This window comes from Nipponia nippon, unplaced genomic scaffold, assembly GCF_047370975.1.
Source record: "Nipponia nippon isolate SJK-2023a ecotype South Korea unplaced genomic scaffold, ASM4737097v1 scaffold_20, whole genome shotgun sequence".
NCBI classification, from domain to species: Eukaryota; Metazoa; Chordata; class Aves; order Pelecaniformes; family Threskiornithidae; genus Nipponia; species Nipponia nippon.
This window is the reverse complement of record NW_028262337.1, coordinates 9,140,993-9,164,035: the sequence shown is the minus strand read 5'-3', so window position 1 is coordinate 9,164,035 and position 23,043 is coordinate 9,140,993. Positions and strand designations below refer to the sequence as shown.

Sequence of the window (23,043 nt, the reverse complement as noted above, 5' to 3'; positions counted from 1 at the left end):
CCTCATTATAGCAGATGAGGTTGCTATAATTCGTGGAGAGAGCATATTTCTGCAGTCCCATTAGAAATAATGAAGATTTTGGTCATTTTGGATTACTCTGACAGAGATTCTATGCATCACTGGCTTCTGGTGAAAGATAAATTTTCACTAGAAAATTAAGAAGAGACGCTGAAGCGAGCAGTAAGTCCTCAGATTTAACTTCAGTAGAGAAGAAAAAACAACATTTAAGGAGTTTTTATAGGGGAATATGGGAATGGGAAGACAGTGTTTGCATGACAGAGGAAATTACAGAGTACAGGGATTTTCCACAGCTTTGGAAAAATAAATCAGGTGAAATGCAGCTGCCTATTATATACAGTCATAATAGTATAGAGTTAGGATGGTTTGCATGTTCTGTTTTACATATGTGGTATTCTTACTGGTTTAACTTTAACTCTGAGTTTCTGTGTTTCATTTCTTAACTTTGACATGTTTGTAGTATATAAAATGTATTTTTAATTAAATTAGCATACCATTTTTACTCTTAGAAGCATATTAGGCTTTAGCTTTTGACCTTAGCATTAGATAACTGTTCATGTACTTGTGTGGCATCTTTAATAGAATGCTGCAAGGAGATTATTGTCTTTAGTTAATAAAATAATTATCAATCACTTAATTTATCACTATAATGAGAAGAAAACCAGAAGATTTTAATCCCTCATGTGTAATTCACGTAAGTCATTCTTCATCATAATCGTACCATACACTGTGCCATATGGATATATCTGTACTAGCTAAAAATGTGAGTTCAGTGTACGGACTGCATTATGCGTTATGCAGACATTTGGCGATAGTCTGGATTTAAGAGAAGCTCCACATGAAGGGTATGTTCCTCTGATGGATGCCTGCTTATTGACATAAGCCCCTGATTTGTAAATTTACTCCAAAAAGAACTCCAAGAAGGATAAACCCTCCTTTCCTCAGTACAACTCCATGAAACCTTGTGTCTTTGTTTTTTTTTTTTCTGAATGGTGTGGTGGGTTGACCCCATCCAGCAGCTAGGCCCCCACCCAGTCACTCGATTACTATCCCCTCAGGGATGGGGGAGAAAATCAGAAGGGCAAAAGTGAGAAAAACACATAGGCTGAGATAGACAGTTTAGTAAGTGAAAGGAAAAGAAAGAAAAAGCGAGTAAGAGATCAAAGGCAATCACTCACTACCTCCCACCAGCAGACTGTTACCCAGCCAGTCTCTGAGCAGTGGCTACTTTGGAAACAGCCCCACTCTTAGTTTACTGCTGAGTATGATGTTACAGGGTATGGGATGTCCCTTTGTTCAGTTTGGGTTAGCTGTCCCTGCTGTGTCCCCTCCCAACCTCTTACCCCCCCCCGCCCCACCTGCTCACTTGAGTGGCAGGTTGAGAAACTGAGAAAGCCTTGATGGTGTGCAAGCACTGTTCAGCAGTAGTTAAAACATTGGTGCGTTATCCATGCTGGTCACAAACCTAAAATGCAGCACCATGTGGGCTGCTATGATGAAAACTCTGTCCCAGCCAGGCCTGGTAGAAAAGGCAACACATTTTGAACTTGAGATTTAAAATAGTCTGCTTTATCTTTTCTGTAGACTCATTAATGCTTGTTTTTTGTTTCTCTAATTGATGGCAGATGAAGCTTATAAACAGAAATGTGCTGGATTATAACAGCTGTGTGTTTTAAAACAAGTACAGCACATACAGAGAAAAAAGAGGTCATGGAGGATAAAAATGTTTTGAGAGAAGAAAGAAGAATGAATGTGGCTAGAAAAATAGTGCTACAGGTTTCACTTATTAATGTGGAAATAACAAGAAAATAATATAATAAGGAAATATTATATTAAATGGTTGCTGATGATAAGCTACACATTTAATATTAATATATCATTTTAATGTAAATTTTGAGCGCTACACACTTAGACTCTGGCATGTTTGACAGTCTAGAAGTTAAAATGAAATTTTTAATTAAAAATAAGGAGTTTTATTAATTTTCTTTAGCAAACACTCTGTAAAATCCTTGTTCATATCAAACTCCTTTTTTTTCCTGGGTAATGACTAAAGGTTAAATTCTCTTTTCGGTTGCTTTCAGAAAAATCTAGAGTAATTCAGGTCATTGTGAATGGCTGTAGTTACTTGTTTACATATGTCCCACATTGCTGGGACTTAGGACTTGGGAGAAGAGAAAACTTGGCTTTGCTGTACCTATTAGTATAAAGTCAACATTGAGTCTTCCAGTAGTGCTTATGGGTGGACAGGGATATGTCTATCTGTCCATGACTTCTGTGCAAAAGGATTATCTAACTGAGCTGCTCCAGATTCTCAGTGATGCAGTAGACACCAGAATGTGGATCAAACTGTGGGCTCCAGGATTATTTCTGAATGTTTTAAAAAAGATTTCTGACTAAGGAAATCATAAGCTTATTTTGACAATTAGCTATTTGTACTAATTGTCTGTCATTTTGTATGTCCAATGTAAGTAACAATATTGCCAAGTTTAAGTGCTTGCATGAGTGAAGTACGCATGTTCATTCTGTCCCTGAATAAGTGGCCAGTCACTATTATATAATGATTTTCTGTACCACATCTAATGCTTTGGCACTGCTTTTATTATGTCTGTAGGGTTAGTATAAATGAAGTACTGCAACAAATTCTTCTTCGATTGTAACCTCCAGATTTTTTTTTAAAATGTAAGGGAATACTTTCTTAAAAATACTACTGCGGGGAATTTTTCATTTTGCTTAATGAACCCCCCGCATGAATCCTAAGTGGAGGGTGTTTTACTAAACTAATCTTAGAAATGAATCTTAGTGTTTAAAAGAATGTAAGCAACTTGCCGTTCCTTTAATGTGAAACATTAAGGAGGATGTATGAAGAAAAAAGATGATCTTTATTTTAAGCTAGCTTTTAACTTCTGGTGTGTGTTAGGAACCAGTAATTCAGGACTTACTGAAGACAATTAACAAATCACACACACCCTCACCAATGTCTAAACATGGCTAGAAAAAGTAAAATATTAGTCTTGTTATCTATACAGAGAATGCTAATGCCTATAATTGGTCATTGCTTGACCCGTATATTTTTCTGTCCTGGTAACTCTGTCAGGCTGGAAGCTAATTTTGTGTTTTTTTGTGAAATCTTTCAGTGGTGTTATCAGGGAGAGTGCGTACCTTTTGGCACTTGGCCCCAGAGCATAGATGGGGGCTGGGGTCCATGGTCAATATGGGGAGAGTGCAGCAGGACCTGCGGGGGAGGAGTCTCCTCATCTATAAGACACTGTGACAGTCCAGCGTAAGTAGCTAAAGTAAGCCGGAGCCAACAGACAGACACATTTGGAAATTACTCAAAACTGTGGTTTCACATATTATCTGTAAAACTGTTTTGCTAGTTTGCCAACATTTGTCTTCAAAATAGCAGACAGAAACACTTAAACAGGAGAAGTTCACTAGGCATACTTTTAACATTTTTAATGTATTTTATGTACTGTAAAGATAGCTGGATTTATATTTAGCAGTAAGCAAAATGGTTTTCTTTCTGCAGCTTGCTGTTCATGCAAAATATATTTAAATTATGCCTTAGATAGATTTCTTCCTTAAGACATATTACCTCTAATGCTTGTCTAGGATATAAAATAAGTATTGCCAGTTACTTATTAAAAAAAACAACACCGTATTTCCAAGCTTTTGCATACAACTGCTTACATATAAACCATAGTTTGTAATATTATGTTACATACAATACATTTATATGCTGTCGTGTCCAACACTTAGTTGTGACTTTCCACTGACTCTTAAAACAAGTCAGCAACTTCTCTCTTTGCCACTACTCCCTATTGGTCCAACTACTCTCTCTCAAGAAGGGCCAGCTTCTCCACTACAGCTTGATCTGTTGTGTGTATGTGTACTGGTCCTGTCATCTGTCTGCTTTCCAATGTCCTGAGCACTGTTCCAGAGAAGGTCTGTCAGGTAAGTGCTCCTCTCTCTGTCACTAGTGCTTCTCAGATGAGGAATGCTTACTTATTTCCATTGCTGTTCTTTGCTGAATGAATCACTGCTTTTTTTCTGTTATTGCTTGCCCTGTTCGGATTACCTCATCACAGCTATAGGTCTTTGCAGAAGGATAGTTTTATTACTCTCTACTTTGTTCTTGTCATGTCCCATAATCGCTATTTCCATCACCATTATTAGTTTTTAAGACCACTTTTTCTTGAAAACATTAGGTGTTTGTGCTTTAATGAAAATCCGTGTTGTGGCTTTTGTCTCTCCTTTCTTATCTTCTCCTCTCTGTACACTTAGGTGCTTTGTATCTTGTACCCATGTTTTGCAAGCCAGGCTGTACATCAGCTTTGCACTGAGCTCTGCAAGACAGACACCATAATGTCACCTTACTGCTGCTTAAGGTGGTCTGTTCACCTCCTATCATTAGCAATAACTATAGAATCTGGCAAATAGCACTACTTACTGAATGGATTCAAAAGCAAAAATTATCCATATGCATCTATAACACGTCAGACTATGTTACTGAGAGAATAATAAATTAAATTCGTTATTTTTTTCACAGCAGTATGTAAAAATGCTAGTGAAATGTTTGTTTGGAGCATGAGTAATTTCCTAAGATTTTTTAACTACTCCTGTCACCACATACATGGGTTGGTACGTTGAAAGGTGATCAAATTTTAATTGTTTAACAGTACAGCAAGCAAATGCATTTGGCAGGGGGGTGTATGTCTGCATTAGGAAGAAAATTCCTTTTGATTCAAGGATAGTGTTGCCTGGTTAAATATCTGTAATGTGAAAAATAGCATTGGATTTTCTTTTTAGTTAATTGTAAATTCTTTTATTTCTTTATTATAAAACAAACACCAAGTGTTTTTCCTTTCTGCTTTCAAGCTATGGGCCAAAGAGCTGATGTCTGATTGATTAGTCTTCCATTTAAGTCAATGTTAATTCATTATTTGACCTCTGTGGAAGATAGATAAGGTTCTTGAACAGTTTGGGAATTTAAGAGCCAATGTCTTATTCGCACTAATAGGTACCTTCTTACTTTGGAGTTTCCTCAGATTTAATACTGCTTAATTCAAATCAGAATCAGATTCTTGAACTGGAAAATGCAGTCTTTGCTGGCTCCAGTATTTAGCAGGCAGTGTTTCTTCATTTTGTTTTGTTTTCAAGTGTAATATGAGAAGATAAAAAAAAAAGTATCGAATAGGTTGTTTGCACATTTCTCATTCTAATTTTACAAAGCAAGCAAATAATTAAAAACAATGCATTTTTAGTATGTTCAAAATCCAATTAAACTGTATTGCTTGGGATCCATGCAAACTAGATGAATACTATATGAGTGACGATTTTCAAGTACTCTGTGTTGTTTTGTATCTGCTTCAATTCAAGTCAATGCTACAATTCTTATTAAATAAAGTATTTTAAAATCTCACCTTAAAACTTCCATGTGCTTTTATTTTTTTTTATATAATATATATATCTTGGACTTGTATTTATACTAATAATGCATTAGTATATCTCATGAACTTGTGTTTGTAATAATACATATACTAATACATAAAACATGTTTTTCCAGGCCTTCAGGTGGAGGCAAATACTGTCTTGGAGAAAGGAAGCGGTATCGCTCCTGTAATACTGATGTAAGTAAATTTTGTTCCACTGTAGAAGCATAGTCAAATTGTCTGTTTCACATTTTAGCAGCAATGGATGCATTTTTTCCCAGTTCAGAAAAGCTGTGAATTCTGCATTTTATTGGCAAACAGTCCTGTAGGGCACTTCTATATTGCAGGCACCCTACGTATTCTGCTAAATGTTAGGTTCCTTGTCTCAATGTGATGCTCAGCTGGTGCCTTTGCATTAAGGCCTGCAAAAAAAGTACACACCGATAAAGAAGTTCACTAGTAAGTTTCCAGGTCAGTAGCACTATAAACATAAACAGGATTTCATATTATTTTAGCTTAAATTCATCTTACTTTTCTTCTTAAACCAAGAAAGTTCGTAACAGTAAACCCAGATTGTTGTTTCACCTGTTTATCTTTTGATATATTTCAGGAACAAATACAATAGTTAATATGCGGATTCCTTGAAAAAAACTTGTTTTCGTTATTGTTGCTAATTATCACAAGTATTAGTTCTGCAAACTTCTCTGTGGAGGTTATTCTCATTATTAGACAGTGCTACAGATTTCCAAATTAAAAATTACTTTCCTATGGCTAATCACAGCTGCTCTGTTCACACAGCCAAGAAGTGTGTTAGGCCTTTTGGTCACAGTGTTGAAATAGAAACTGAAGCTGAGCTGCTTGTCCAGTAGGAGCTGTAAAACTTTTCAGTCATACAACCTTCCCAATTACAGTGCAGCATTCTGAAACTTTGACCATCTTTTTTTTTTTTTTTATTTTTATCTTTGCGCTTGGCTGTCTTTGTGCAATTTTCATTTTAATGGATCCAGCTTATCAGATTATCTGTTGTAATTAATTTACCTTCCTCTTCATTTTCACTCAGATGGTCTTTTTGTAATTGGAAGACTTCATAAGCAAGAAATTTTTTCATAGTTTCAATTCACAGACGAAAGTGTTGAGTAACACTGAGTGTGTTTCTTATTCTTACAGTTGATAGGAAATTCACCTACGAATTCACCAAGTGATGATTCCTTATTGAAATCTATCTCTTGAAATCTGTCAGTCAATATTTAATAAATTTAATGTGTGCTTTACTGAACTAGTACAGGTTTGTTTCTGTTTTTTTTTTCCAGTCAGGATGTTGTGTACTACTAAGTTAACTGCCTTATCAAAATCTAAGCATATTCCATTATCCTTTTAATTTAACCAGGAACTGTAAAAAGTTTTAGTTGATAAAACCTATTCTTATACAAAATACTGATTTGTGTTATTATTTTTATTTCTTTTAAACTTGTATCAGTCAAGTCTGTCAACTTTTCTGTTTATCTGGGGTTGATATCAGGCTAACTGTAACCTAGAATATTCTATTTCTCCTTTTCAAATAAGGACCTTTTTACATTAGCACTGTTTCAGTTTGTACACAGAGTCTAACACTTGTTAAAAAATTCACATTGGCACACTGGAGCCCTCTTCCCTTAACTCTCTGAGGACTCTTGTGAGGTAATTGTCCAGGCATTCTTATTTGAAATGTTTATCTCCAATAGATATTATTTAGCATCTGCCACAGTAGCTAGTATACAATAAAGTTTACAGAATATATAATCCTGCTCCCTCACAAATATACATCATTTTTAATGCTTTTTTATTATTAACAATAGTATCATAACTACCTATTGTACCGTTGAAATGTTGCTAGGATTTGTTTTATTCTTATCATGTTATTTCTTATTGTCAGACACTTTTCAGACGGTTTTATTCTTAGTTGGTTTTGCTTCCCTTGTTCTCTCTTTATTTGTTTATTACTCAGAGGAAGCTTATAGGATCACAGAAGGAACACCTAGAAGGTATCTGAGGAGGCCATTCAGGCTATTCCCTGACGCAATGGCAAAATCGACTGTCAATAAACTGTTCTTAACTGATGGTTAGGCAGCTGACCTGTTTTGAAATACCTCCCTCCAGTCTGGGAGATGTCATTACGATTCTTCAATATCCTTACAATAAAGACGGTTTTCATAAAATATAGTGTATGTTTTCCCATCTTTTAAGACCCTTACTTACTCTTTCCCCAGTAAGAAGACATCTGATAATATTCCCTCTATGGGAGCCTTTCCTGTGTTTGCGGAATACTATCATGTCTCTTCTTAGTCTTCTTTATACTAGACAGTCTCTGTGTTAATAGTTTTTGGGATCCCAGTAGTGCACATCTTCTTGAAGCATGGTGCCCAAACCTCTGCACAAGATTCTAGCTGAGGCCTGTCAGAGATAAGTATAACTTCGACCTTAGTGTGTCATCTTAGTGATGGGACTCCGTTTATTCATTTCAGTATTGTGTTCATTTTCTTACAGGATTGACAATATTTATTTAGTCTATGTTGATCCATAATGCCCAAATCCCTTTCTTAAGAGCTCCTGTTTAGGAAGTCATTCCTCAGCTTGTGCTTGCACAGTTGATTGTTCTTACTCAAGTGTAGTAATTTGCGTCCATTGCTTTATTTCAAACCACTGCTCCAATTTATCAAAATCTTTTAAAATTATAGTCCTCTATTCCAAAATGTTCATTCCCTACCTACACTTAGATTTCAGTCAATAATTTAAACAAGATATTGGAAAGCAAACTTTGCATTTCATTGTCTAGGTCTTAAAAACAAGTCTTGAACAATTGCAGACTTAAGCCAGGCAATTTGGAAATGCCATTCTTACAGCTTGACTGTGAATCAATTTTTTAGGATATTTTTTGGGTATGGTTTTCCAGTGCATAAACATGTTGGTACTTACAGAAGTTTAAATTTACTGCCTTAATGCTTTTGATGATTGTAGTCTATTTCTTTTATAGTAATACTTAGGGTTCCACATAACTAAGAATTGCTGAGACTAGTAGATTTTGTTTCAAGATTTATGATAGTCCTTAGTGCTTGACATTTTTAATGGAATGGTATGTTTGATTAATGTAAGCGTTAAAAGCATGCAAATCTGTCATTGTTTTTATGAAAAATGTGTTGTTTGTACATCTTTTCTGTTGAAGTTTATTTTGCAGAGTCAACATTCATTACCCATCTGTAGTTTTCAACATAGCACTCCCTAAAGCTCCTACTATTCATAAACCAAAAAAACCTCATTTTGACTTCATTTTTCTTTCAGAGATGAGTTAGTTCTGTTGCCCTTTCTTTTGACCATTTTAATTCTTTGGAAACAGTGCACACACTCCTACTAGGCTTATTTCTCATCAAACACTTCCAAAGCCATATATGACTTCTTAATTCAGAAGGCATCTGCTAATGGAAACATTGAGATCAGCAGAAAAGAACATTAGCTAGTGCGTTCTGGAAACAAAAGGGTGGTAGAAAGAACATACTCATCAGAAACTTATTTTCTACCACCAACCACACTATCCCTAACAGAAATATATGTGTTTTTCCAACCAAAGTATTTTGAACTTTAAAAAATTATGCTAATAGAATTGCAAAGCACTTAATTACTCAGTTAAAGTAACTCATTGTCTGACTTAATATATGTATAGGGTGTGAAGCTTAATTTGATATGCATCTAAAACTGTAAAAGCCTCCTAATTTTTATATATATAAGGAACACATTTTGCTTACAAGTCCTGTGAATGGTTTATCTATATAAAAGTATGTGTGTATACATACCTTTAAAAGATTCTTGTTCTTCAGACTTTTCTCTTAGTAGAATGTAGGCAAATGGTTTTTATTGGTTCCTTCCATTATACATACAGTCACAGATATTGTTCATTGCTTTCATAATTTTAATACTTTCAAGACTATTTTTTCTAAAATGCATTCCTGTGAGGAACTATGTCTTAGAACAGTACCTGAGTTTCAACTGTCACCCTTCTGGCTGAGTTTCTGATCTTCTGTGAGGTGTAGTATAGCCCTTTGTTAATAGGAAACACAATGAGTTCAATTACTGAACTAACTTTAACCTCCAAGATAAACAGATTTCTGTGAGATAAGATGTTTGGCGTCCTGTCTATGTTGGTTGAATGATTTGTTAACACTTGTTAGATTTATTTTTGCTTCAGTCTTACATTTTTTTGTGTTCTTATTAAAGTCATCGCTTTTTTAAACTTAAAATTTTAATTATTTCATCATCTTCTTCTCAGGACCTTCTTCTTACACACTTGTTGGCTTCCTACCTTACAACTTGCAGTTTCCTAAAAGAGCATTTGGAAACACAAGCAGCCTGTTGTTTAACAAGAATTATCCATGTACTGTAACTGTATGAAAAAATTTTACTTCCTCTCAGGTATTAGTGTGATACTAAAAAAGACAGGAAAATTATGCAACAACATCAACAACAAATTTACAAGTTGCTTTTTATGCTTCAGATTACAGAATGTTGCAGGTTTCAGGCTATTTCAGGTAACTGCAGTCTTCAGAAGGACTGCCTGAAAACTTTACTGAATCCACCTGAAAGCTGGATTCAAACTAATGATTTGAACAAAGAGCAAGACCCTGAGACGAGGGATAGCATCTGTCAGTATTCACTGAGAGGACTTAGCCACTAAAATGGAAACTTATTTTATTGCAAAGGTCACCAAATGTGCCTGTGGATTGATGGATTTGCATTTTTAGAGCCAAAGACACTGGGTTATGTAGAAGCTTTGATACCATTGGTATATTAGTTTTTGAAATTAATTTAACAGTACTTGCAGTATACAAAACCAGGATTTAATCGGCAGGAGTACCAAAACCAGATAAAATATCATGAAAGCAGGGACATTGTATGAGAGGCTTTGCTTCCACAGTTCCTTTAGCTGCTCCCACGTATTCTCAGCCTTTTCTACTGTTCTTGTCAGCAGTGAGATTGCAGGCTACGCATACTTGTGTGTAGCAGGTTTTCTGTCAGACTGCCAGAGCTGTGTTCAAGAAGAAAAGAGGATACAAACAGTGATTTTAGCAGTTTAAACTGTGGCAAGAACTGAATCGGTGGCCCCATGCATGAGGTTGTTCCTCCCCAGGTGCAGGAGTTGGCACTTTTTGTTGAACTTCATGAGGTTCCTGTGGGCCCATTTTTCCAGCCTGTCAAGGTCCCTCTGGATGGCAGCACAACCTTCTGCCATATCAACTACTCCTCCCTGTTCTGTTGGCAAACTTTTTGAGGGTATATATACTCTTCCCCATTATCCAGATAGTTTATGAAGTGATGTTGAAGATCACCATCACACACGAGAAGTAAGACTACATCTCAAAGATCAGATTGCAAGAATTTTTAAGAGTATAAATATGGAAGTCTTGAACCTTCTTTACTAGTCTTCATATTTTATTCTTTTGTCCTGGTATAACTAGTTAGAAAAAGGATTTCATTAGGGAGCATGATTTAATTAACTTGTAAGGGGAACTTGGTGCAGTTGAAATACCAGCCATGTAGATTAGTACCTAAGTGAGTGGGACTGAAGAATAGGGTGCAGTGACGAGTCTCAGAGAGATTCAGACTCAAGCTTTTCAGGTGGGTCAAGACTGATCCTTTTACTGCTTGGAGAATATGATGCAAAGAGGCAAATTTAATTTGTGTTACTATTAAAAACCTTTTAAAAATTCTTATTATTTTATTTACATAGTCATTTTTTATTCTCACTGTTATCTTCTGAAGGATTATTGAATGAAAGTACTACTTTTTTCCACTGGTAAATGTATTATATTCAAAAATGTATTTTTAATTAGCAGGAGATAATAGTGTGATTTATAGAGAAAATTTACAATTTAAATACTGTCTAATGTCCACTATTTTAATTTATATCTCAATGGTTTCAAAATTGGAGAAAAATTTTCTAGTTTCTGAATCATATTGCAATGGGCTGGCTGTTACAAGAGCTTGATTAATGTATACTGAGAATCATAATTATTATGTTAATATTTGCATTATGCAGTAAATTTTTATCGTCCATGTTTATAGAGACCCTTTCACTTGAATGCATTTCAGATTCCTGAACATGCTAACTGGCTTAGATACATAAGAAGACAAGTAAAACTGCCATAAAATGAACTCTTTCATTGCTCATAAAATAGTAATATTTATTAACACAACTGATTTCTCTCAAACAAATACTTTTTCAGCCTAAAAACTATTTTAGTCTATATTTCAAATACTTTGCCTGATGAAGCTTGCAATTTCAGCAGGTACTTAAACATTGGCAACAATGTTTAATGTGCTATCTAAATTCTGGGTCTATTCAAGATTAGTTGTCATTATTGTTTTGAACCTGCTGATGAAAAATGTGAGAAATAACCAAGAATTCTGTTTCTCCTGTCATTCTTTCCAAGATGAATTTCACTTACATCTACCCTTATTCCAAGTGAAAAAGATACTTTACAGTTTTGTAATTGGTAATGCAAAGTAATGAAAATTTAAATGAGAGCAGTTTTTATTTCTTCACACTTGGAGACTGGTAAAAATCAGAGCCAAATATGTTATGTATTCTTATTCTCAGCCTTAACACAATGCTTTTGTCAAGGCTACAAGTACTCAGAGGTGATACAGCCCTCTAGAAAGTGTGTTAATTTTTTTCTTGATGCCTTAATAACATGTCTCAGTACAGCTCCTTAGTACAGTATAACTGAGCCTGCAGCTCGTACCAAAAAGATTTTGTTTTAATCTTTTCAGTTGTTTTTAATGGGTGTTTATAAGGAGGTAGCTGATGGATTGATTATGAAGCATAGTTTGATGTGATTCTGATTGTCCAGTTTTGTGGGAACTGCTGTGTAACACTTACCTTTGTTTAGATTACTTCAGTTACTTCATGGCAGCCTAAGATTGCAAAATAGACACTTCAAGTGTAAAGCAATAAAGAAAGTTTCAGAATCAGAGCCACAAGATAAAGCAGGGAACTACATCCTACTCTCTTGCATGATTGTGTTTGCAAGATAAGCATATAAGCATTTCCTTTTATGTTGATATTTGGAAGAAGTTAACCTTTTTTTGTCTTTATTATTTTAGCCATGTCCTTCAGGGGCCCGTGATTTTCGAGAAAAGCAATGTGCAGATTTTGACAATATGCCTTTCCGGGGAAAGTATTATAACTGGAAACCCTACACTGGAGGTAATGGTTAGCTTTGCAAAAATGTTATCGTATGTGAAGTCTTCAAAATTATATAAATGTTATATAGAGCGTAATGTTTGTAAATAGAAAGTTTTAATTAAAATATAATGAGCTAAGTTTGCTAAGCTTGTACTTTTGTCAATTGCTGAAAATGTTGCAGAAGAGCCGTCTCTATTCGGTAGAGTTTTATTTTACAGTGAAGGGGAGCATCATTGTAGGGACTCCATTTTAAAAATACAGAGCCCTTCTCCACCTGCAGTGGCAATAGAATTAGAGATTCCATAGGTGATCTGTAAGTGCCTTTCATGCTACAGTGATGAGCTCAGTAAGTTTTCCTTTCCTAAGGTCAGAATATTAGGAAAAGGAGAAAGAAGTAAAAGCGTTTCTAAGAGTCTCTAAAGACTACATCACTAATTGCATTATAAATGATTGCCCTGTGCAATAAAAGGATATTTTGCAGCAGGGAAGAGGGTTGTAACTTCTTTTTCTCTTTGGTTATGTTTCTGTCATTGTTCAAAGTTCGTAGGTTGCCCTTTTATTATTTTGTTTTTTCCTGTTCTAAACCCGAAGTGAATAAGTGTTTTTGTATTTTATTGACTTGAATGGTTTTACTCTTAGTTTTTTATATTAAAAGCCTAAAATTATCATTGTGATCACGTGGTCTGAGCTGTAGTGTAATTCGATAGGACTAAATTCCTAATTGAAATAGTCTGATCTTGGTTTTGAAATTTACCCTGATATACTTCTAGCACTACATTCTTTTGTAATTCTTGTTTTTCTAATGGTGAAGTGGTATCCTTATTGTTTTAAATTGTTCAATAATCATTAGGGTTGTATTAACATAATGGAATCGTTATGGAGCCAGCCAACCTTGCCATATCTTACTATGCGAAATAATCTTTTTTGCAAGAAAGAAGAGTCAAGTAGAGAAATCAATAAAGGGAAGTTAAATAAAGTGTATACGTTGTATGTGTCAGGTAGGAGTTAAGATTATAAATTTCAGATCTGTTTATGCATATATATTTTTAAGTAATTTTTAACTTTTCAAGATTTCTGTTGTTTTTTTTTTTTTTTCCATTCATTTTTGTTGTCCAGGTGGGGTTAAACCATGTGCATTAAACTGCTTGGCTGAAGGTTATAATTTTTACACTGAACGTGCTCCTGCAGTAATAGATGGGACTCAGTGCAATGCTGATTCACTGGATATCTGTATCAATGGAGAATGCAAGGTTACAAATGTTTTATAAAGTACTTATGGATTACTTTGTTGTGGCTGCTATCTCCTACATTTAATTACAGTACTTGTTTGTTACTTACATGAAATGGGAGTGTTGACAGGTCAAGTTGTTAATGAAAGAGTAAGATTGAGACAAAAAGATAAAAAAGGTATTGCATAAATTGGACAAATCATATGAATTTCAGTAGCTTCTCACAGGCATTCATAGAACGCTTCATTTTGTCTTCTTTTTTCTTGCTTTATGGTTTCTGTTGAAGAATCGGTGGAAAGGGCAACAGGAGATGAACATATTCCTTGCACTGTTCCAAGGCCTGTTCCATCATTAATTAGACCACCACTCTGGCTGAAAAACAGTAAAATGTGAACATATTAATCTGTTTCTCTCTGGCTAGTTCATCCTGTTGCAAACAATATTGCTGTTAATGTAATTGAGACAGAAAGTTGTCACTATTATTCTGTAGTTCCCGGAAAAAGTGTATAATGATGCAAGTATTTGCCATTTACTAAAAATCTGATTATCTTGTAAGATTTCTGTGGAGCTGCATTACATGAATTTGAGTAGGATTGGAGGTCTGTGCCATATTTTTGGTTATATACATCCCACTGCTTCTTCAGTTTAGCAAAGCGTTTAATTATGTACTTAAGTCTAGATATCTGAACAGTGCTGGTGACTCTAAAAATTATTTGATTTCATTGAAACCACTAACATAACTAAAGCTTAATCCGATGCTTAAGTTCTTTGATAAACTGAGGGCTGAAGATGTATATTTATTGAATAACATGATCAAAAGCATTTGCCATGTATTAGTAAACTAACAAAAAAAAAACCACAAGAAATAACCTGTGGAATTCTGGTGTACTTTATACATAAGAAGATTTTAGTAGTTTTGAGATATCTTTTAAAAATAACAATCAGACTAAATCTGTGGTTGAGAATGAGCTATGTAATAGAGTTGAGCCTCTGTCTTCTTGGTGAATCAGAAAGTTGAAATGTAAATGGTTAGAATAAGACTATTTTGTCAATTATTTGGAGTATTTTAACTTCTCTTATGACCTATGTATTACCTGTTTACAAGGTGGTAGATAATATTCCTAGACAGTAAACAAAGTTATGTAGCTGCCTCCTTATTTGTATAAATCCCAGAAAAAAATGGCAAGCTGCAATGCTCATTCTGTTTACATCCTACTTGTTCATTCTCTGTTCTTTTCTTTTTTTTTTAAGGATCCATCTGTCTCTTTTTCATTAGCTTTGTAATAGGGTTGAATCAATAAGTTACAAGGGAGTTAATCATTGTTCACTGCACATAGATTTCTCAAGTAGATAATCAGAAATGTAATGTACTTTTTGTGATCAGTTATAGACACCTCTTTTTTCCAAAGGCTTTTGAATCCTGTGTAATACAGCATGTAATTCAGCCTTTCACTAAGTTTCATTCTGCATTCATTCTTACAGTGAAGTCATTTACACCTTACATTCAGACTTAGGAAAATAATTGCAAGTTTTGCCTGGAGGATGTACAAATATGGTCTATGAAGCTGTAAATGCCTTTGGGAACAATAATGCTATTTATGCTGCATAAATGTTTAAGGAACACACAGCAAATGTTTACCTTAACAAAGCAATATAGATGGAACACAGCTGTTGTAATATTAAATAAAACCATCACTAATCATTTATTGATAACTGTAATAATTACATTGTTTGTAAACCGCTGTGAGATCCCTTTCTGAAAGTCTCAGTAGAAATACAGTACTTATTAATCAGGATTTGGTAGCAACCCAAAATGTGGTTTGTTCTCCTTTTTTATATTTTCTTTCTCTGGTAAGTGAAAACCCACTTACAGTAACAGCTATCAAAAACAGAGTAGATAAAAAGAACTGAATATCTCAAGCTTGAGAGAAACACTTCAAAAAACTATGAAGATTGTGCAAGACCATCATCCTGTTAAAATATTTGTTCTTATCTGTTCTCAGCATGTAGGTTGTGATAATATTTTGGGGTCTGATGCTAAGGAAGATAGATGCCGTGTTTGTGGAGGAGATGGGAGTACATGTGAAGCCATTGAAGGTTTCTTCAATGATTCATTGCCCAGAGGAGGTATGCTCATATATGTCCATCTATTGCACAATGCATTTAGATGACTCTTTGGCAAATAACAGTGCTGCATTGATTTCCGGCATTGCTGCTCGTCATTCACTTTGACTCCTTTTGTCTCGTTGTTTCCTTCTTCTGTATTAGTTTGGATTTATGTCAAATACAATAATATGTTTCAGTACTGAATACTTAGTTCTCATGGCCTTTAATGCACTTAAAAAGAAGTGTGTGGGGGGTGTTATTATTTAGTTATGATGGTATAGTAAGAGTAATGTTGTGTATGGTTTTAATGTGTATGGTAGAATCTGATATTTATAGTCATATGTGGAATTTTAGAATAGAAAGAATCCAGAAATGTCTCTTAAGTTCATCTTATTAAGAATGCAGGAAATGTATGTAGGCAATTAGTTTAAAGCTTAGCTCAAAACAGACAAGATTAGTGTTGCAATCTTGGTGTTACCAGTTTGGGGCTCCCGAGTACAGAAAAGGATTGATGCACTGGAGAGTTCAGTTCAGTGAGGGTCCACTAAGATTATTGGGGTCTGGAGCGCTTGCCCCTCTGTGAGAAACGCCTGAGAGAACTGGGCTTACTTAGCCTGGAGAAGAGGGAGTTCTGGGGAACCCAGTATTGGCCTTCCAATACCTATGAGGAGGTTATGGAGAAGACAGAGCCAAGCTCTTTACAGTGGTGTGCACATGGTGGGAGAAGAGACAATGCCTATACATTGAAACAAGACAGGTGCTGACTGAATGGAAAGAAAAAGTTTTTCCCCAGGTGGACAGTCCAGTGGATCAAGTTGCCCAGAAATGTTGTACAGTTTCCATCTTTGGAGTGTTTCATGACCCAGAGGGATAAAGCACTGAGTAACTTGGTCTGATCTCCTAGCTGACCCTGCTTGTAGCAGGAAGTTGAACTAAATGACCGTCTGAGGTCCTCTCCAACCTGAATTATCCTGTGATCCTAAGGTCATTTTATACGTTAATTACTTGTGATAGGCTGTTGAAAAGACTTTATTAGCACTTAAAAAAAGGAATTCCTGACTACATAGTAAGTTCTTGCTATCACTTTCGAATTTTTGTATCCAATTTAAAGAGTTTTCCTTTGTATCACATGAAAGAAAATGTTCAAGTACATTTGTATCCCATATCTCATACTAATTTTTAGTAGTAAATAATTTGTTAATGGTTAGTTTCATGACTAATATTGATTAACATGAACAAGAACAAATAAAATTTACATTTGTCTTACAGGCTATATGGAAGTGATTCAAATTCCAAGAGGTTCTGTGCACATTGAAATAAGAGAAGTGGCAATGTCAAAGAACTACATTGGTAAGAGCATGGTTTAAATAGCAGACTGTTACTAAGTCAGAGTGTATGTTGTGATTTGAAGGTACATTTTCTGGTTTACCCCAACCATACACATAATAGAAGCAGCAGAGGGAACTGTTACCTGTTAGTATTAGGTTGTGGTCAGACAGTTGCAGCAGTTGGTTAGGATGTATTCTCCTGAATGGAGCTAATGAAATACATCATGTGATTCCTCCTTGTCCATTCAGTGCAAAATCAGGTAAATTTCACTATGGTTATAGTGTCAGACTTGAGCTGAAGTGGATGAGGAACACTCAAATGATCTACTCTCCCACTCTGAGGTAGTGTCTTCCATCTGGGAAGTCTCTGATTTTGGGAGATTATACTGTTTTAAAACATGATTTTATTCTTGGAATGATTATTCATCAACAGCCATAGTTACTTAAACGCTAACAATACTGCCTCCTTATATTAAGGCAACTTAAAGTATTAATTCCACAGTGTTTCTGTGTTGCTGTGTTGTAGGGACTAGATGCCATCCCTGTTTTATAGATAAGGAAAATGAGGTGCAGAAAAACTAGGTGCTTAATTGACATCATTCAGGAAGCCTGTTGTAAAGCACAGAATTAAATTAAAATTCCCAGATTATTATTCCTTTCTTAAAAGACTATGTTAAATTTGCTTTCTGTTTTTTTAATATTGCCATGTACAAATCTGGCTTCGTCAAACTCAAGACAACATGCATTTCTCAAAGTATCCGTACCCTGATTTGCACAGCAGTCAGTTCACAGTAGTGCAAGAACACCCATTTCTAGTCAAAAATAGATTAGAGAGCTGATAAGTTGTACAGTGAACTAACAGATTAACACAACCAAAAGCTATTACCTGTTTAGGCTGAAGAGCAGCTGATGAGGCTACTTTTGTCTATCTGTACTCCATGTGGTTGATATATATACACTAACATGTTGGAAAGGATTATGGTGCCAGTAAGTGTGAGTTAGAAGGGCAATTATCCTCCTAGGTGCATTGATTCCTAAATGGATTATATTGATAATAACGGTACCTTTACTATTGGATGCCTACTTTTCTTTCTGCCTGACCCCACCCTTCTGTAATTCAGCAGAAAATAAATCTCCCTCCATTCTGCAGGAATAACACCACCACCACTCCCACAGTAGAGTGCTCATTATTCTTTCAGCATCACAGTCCCCATGTCCCCTCCCACATGTCAAAATACAGTGTGGGTAAGGTTGCTCATGTATCCTATACTGGCATTTCAAACAGAGGTGGTGGGAGAGAGGCATACAATGCATCCTGTCATGGTTGGTTTCTGGTAAGAACTATTGCACGGGCAGCTGAAAACCAGAACAAAGAAGATAACTCTTAGCTACTACAATTAAGTTTGTTATTCCTTATATTTTATAAGCAGAGGAAAGTGATCTGGAACAGCATTTAGATTGGCAACATCTATAAAATGAATGAAAAATCTAAATTTTTTGGCTTAAATAAAAAAATACAGACAGCTCCATTGGTATTTAATCTGCCTGCAGATCTAAAAATGTAAAGTGGTACATAAACACTTTTTTTATGAGCTTGTCACAATTTCAATGGGTTTCCTGAGTTTCAGGCTCTCTCCTCACTGCCTTGCTTCATGCCACAGAAGACCTGACTACACAAATGGGGGATTCCTCTTCTTCACTAGTTTCTTGTGTCTCCAACTTCCGAAGGTGCCATTATATCCTAATGAAAGATAATCTTACTAAGTCGCAGGGGCCATTTCATTGTGTGATGGGATGTTTCGTTCTGTGAGTGTGAACCATATCACTATTTTAGAATCACTAGTTTCTGGGGAAAGGAAGGCTTCTAATTTGTCTGTTCCCTTAAAAGAACTATACAAGCACAATGGTAGTTAAAAATGAGTTTATTATGTTAAAATATGTACCTCAAGGGTATATTTTTATGGATATTTCTTTAGTGGCAGTGTGAACTTCACAGCTCCTTCCCTGTCTTTATGGAGTTCCCTCTGTTGTTCCAGGACAGCTGTTTGTGTGGCCACACCATGAACCAGATTAGAGAACTGATTCAGCTGAAAATAACCATTTACATGTAGTACTGTATTTTGGTTTATGTTCGCTGCTGTCAAATAAGTGACCACAGTCTAAGGAATCAGTTTCTCCATTTGGAAGTATAGAAAAAAGGAAAAAATAAAATCACCTTCCTCTGTAGTTGTCACACTGGCTTTGAAGTTTCTTCTTTGTTTGTTTCAGTTAGCAGGCTTTCAGACTATCTTGCAACAAACATCCCATGGTTCCTTAAACTAAGATCCAGTTCTTGTGCAAGCCATGGCCTCAAATTTAGGCTGCAGTTAGACATTTGGCAATTCAGTTAGCTCAGTCATCACCTGTCCTCCCTTCCCCTATCTCTGGCTGATCATTGCTGCACCAGTATCGCTCCTACTGTTGTGACAGCAAAAGCACATTTCTGCAGCTGCATAAATAATTCAGTATTTTAAACTGATCTGTCCAACAAATAACTCAGCAATAACAAAATTGCCTGTTTTCAGAGCTGCTGAAAAAAAGTGTGTTTAGTAATGCTGTTATGTTCCCTTAAATGGCTTGATCCAGGGTGACATCTTCCCTTATATTCTCCTTATGCAACAGTGTGTTTTGTGTGAATTTTCTGTGGGCTTCCTGCATTCTTAAGTTCTCATAAATGATTTGGTTAGGGCATTAACTTGTTCTGTCTGTCTGATATGCTAATAGCATTATGCCACTGCATCATCATTGTCATGTAATTACATTATTGGAATGCTATTCACAATTGTGTGGCCTTCACCTATGCGTAAAAACTGACATTAGGTAAATCTATTTACAGAATGCAGATGCATTTTTATTTGGCAGTCAGTCAGACAGGTAAAATATGAACTGCTTTGATTCTGGTCATACATTAGTTTAAGTTTATATAGCATACATACAAGTGATAGCATATAATTTCAGAATTATTAATTATGTAAACGTGAGAATGTTTGTTCTCTTGTTCTCATTTATATGTCTCATTTGTTGTTGTTCATATGTTTCAAATAATATAAATAAAGAATTCACTTCATTATTTGCTCTTAGTAGATACTAGACATACTGACAAGAAAATGGGATTGAATGGCAGAGTAAGAGAGACTTTAATATGTCTTGGTAGCTGTGGGAGACCCTGCGACCTTCTTTTAATTAAGCTAAATTTTGTAAAAGCAGGATGGACAGAAATTTAGGCTGTATGGAGATAGGACCACTGATAAAAAAAATACTGATGTTCAGCTGTAACATAGTTATTTCATTTACCCACGTAAAATAGATAAATAGTGAAGTACTGTTCCTTTCTTTTAGTGCAGTACTGCTTGCAATTTGTCTTGTTCTCCTGTGCTCACTTTTTTTACTATCTCCTTCTTGTGCTACAAAACCTATACAGACAATAAGGGATCTGAACTACTTTGAGAATTCCAGATAAGTGAATGTGTCAAAGCTAGTTTCTTCACTCAAAGCACATAAGTGTTTCCAAAGTAAATCTGGGGAAGTCAATGGAATAAGATTTATGCTATAGAAGGACATTCCTTTTCAGACCTTATGGTGCTGATGGAAATGCTTACTAATCCCTGCTGAATATGGCTGTCACCAACAGAACATTACTGCCTCTCCAACTATCTCCTGCTCATATGAATGCTCCCTGATCTGTTTTAGAAAATTTGAGCATCATTGAGACATTTTCCCTAACTGTTTAAGGTAAACCGTCTGTGCACACAGATGTAGTTGAGAATGAAACTTGATCATAAGTTGTCTTATTCCTTATGATTGTGATGTGAGTTTGTTTCCTATCTAGTGAAGTCAATTGTCTCAACAAAAAATGACATGGCTGTTTGATCATGTATTTCCAACCATAATTTTGCCTTTAAGAACATGTTTTATTTAAAGTAAATATGAATGCTGAATAACTTGGTAATCTTCACCTTAAGTCAAGAAGTCAATATCTAATTAACAGAATATTCACCTTAAGATACAAAGTCAGTTTCATATCACGAAATTTAATCTAATATTATTGATAAAATGCAAAATATAAATCCCTGAATAACATGTGCTTGTCCAGCCTAATTGGTTGGTTAGCTAAGAAATTTATGTTTTACCTACAGTACTTTTATGGTTTAAGGCTGTAAATTAGGAATAGTAATATATCTTATCAGATTAAGTAGCTAGTATGTGGGTTTGTAGCAGAAATATCTTGGATTTATGCTTCAAGTAGGAAAAAAAAACAGTGGACGAAGGCAACAAAGCAAGAGCTGATTGGCACCATACTTCAGACTCAATGTTCCTTCTCTTTTTTTTCCTCTGCACATTATCTGAGATGCCTATCCCTTGCCTCAACTTCTTAATCTAAAGATTAAATTGATAAATGATTATACATTTGAGACCTATGTATATCTTATGTAGAACAGCATACATTGCACATGGGCTCGGTTTTAAAGTTGAAGATATATTGCAAGTTGCATGAGGCATTCTGTTTTGTTCCATACAGCATCTGCATGTTGAAACCTGCAAAGTATACCTGCACATTGGAGATTATTATAGAGGCAAAATTGTCAAACTGCATGAGGGATATTTTGACCTGGGCTAAAGAAAAGGCTTTATATTGCTTGAAAAAATAGTGATATTGAGCTGAAGCTCACATATTTCTGACAGATTAGTAGATTAATTTGCAATGGCTTCTCCATTATAAATGCTGCTTCCAATTTTTAGGTGGCTTGTATTTTTTTTTAAGCTTTAAAATCTGAAGAGGATGACTACTATATTAATGGTGCCTGGACTATTGACTGGCCAAGAAAGTTTGATGTTGCTGGAACAGCTTTCCATTACAAGAGGCCAACAGATGAACCAGAGTCTTTGGAAGCACTAGGCCCTACTTCAGAAAATCTCATAGTCATGGTAAAGTTATAATTAATATATTTCTGAAATTTGAAATACATGTTTGTGTTCTGAGAAAAGACAAGGCCATGAATGAAATCAAAATAGGTTGTGTTTTCAAAGAATAAATGGCTTGCTTAGCTGGAAGTTTGCATATATGTTTTAACACAGCTTTCTTACCTTTCAAAGCTGACGGGCAAACATTATGATGAAACAGGGATAAAGTCAAAAGAGCCCCAGGAAATCTCACAGAAAATGCTCCATCTCTGTTAAATGTGGTTCAGAATAGTGGTAGCTGAAGTTGTAAATGGGGCATAAGTTGTATGTCTACATACTGCTGATATATGGAAGTGCTGAGATACAGCATGACATTTTCTGACAGTTCTGTAGGTGTCAGTGGTTTTAAGCCTGGCCTGAGTGTGAAGTATACTCTTACCACAGCAAGAGTATCGTGATGTGACCCATGTTAAAGTACGTTGCTGTGACATACATTGCTCTGAACAGATTGTACAAAATAAGAGAATGTAACAGAAGATGTGACCAGGATCCTGATACTGTCTCTGACAGCAGGCAATAGTAAGCCTAGCCTTGTGCTACTATGTTGAGGAGGAGCATAAGAACAAGGTGGTACTTGCCCAGTATATTCTGTCAGCTGCCAGATTTGCAGTTCAGGGATTGCTTGAGCCAGATGGGATATGTATGTGTATAGAATGATTGTTGCCTGCATATTCACAATTTAGGCAGCATTTTCAAACCCCTGAATCCTGGTTTTT

The 23,043-nt window shown here is 35.5% G+C and overlaps 1 protein-coding gene across 2 annotated transcripts in view; it reads left to right on the top strand.

Annotated features, from left to right (window-relative positions):
- ADAMTS6 (ADAM metallopeptidase with thrombospondin type 1 motif 6) overlaps positions 1 to 23,043 on the top strand; it is a 157,239-nt gene that overhangs the window by 100,769 nt on the left and 33,427 nt on the right. For both annotated transcript variants that reach the window (XM_087759851.1, XM_087759850.1), the window contains 7 exons: positions 3,153 to 3,298; positions 5,585 to 5,648; positions 12,582 to 12,684; positions 13,780 to 13,913; positions 15,896 to 16,019; positions 17,268 to 17,348; positions 22,128 to 22,291. In XM_087759851.1, the coding sequence (XP_087615977.1) occupies positions 3,153 to 3,298; positions 5,585 to 5,648; positions 12,582 to 12,684; positions 13,780 to 13,913; positions 15,896 to 16,019; positions 17,268 to 17,348; positions 22,128 to 22,291 (816 nt within the window). The remainder of the gene's footprint in view (positions 1 to 3,152; positions 3,299 to 5,584; positions 5,649 to 12,581; positions 12,685 to 13,779; positions 13,914 to 15,895; positions 16,020 to 17,267; positions 17,349 to 22,127; positions 22,292 to 23,043) is intronic.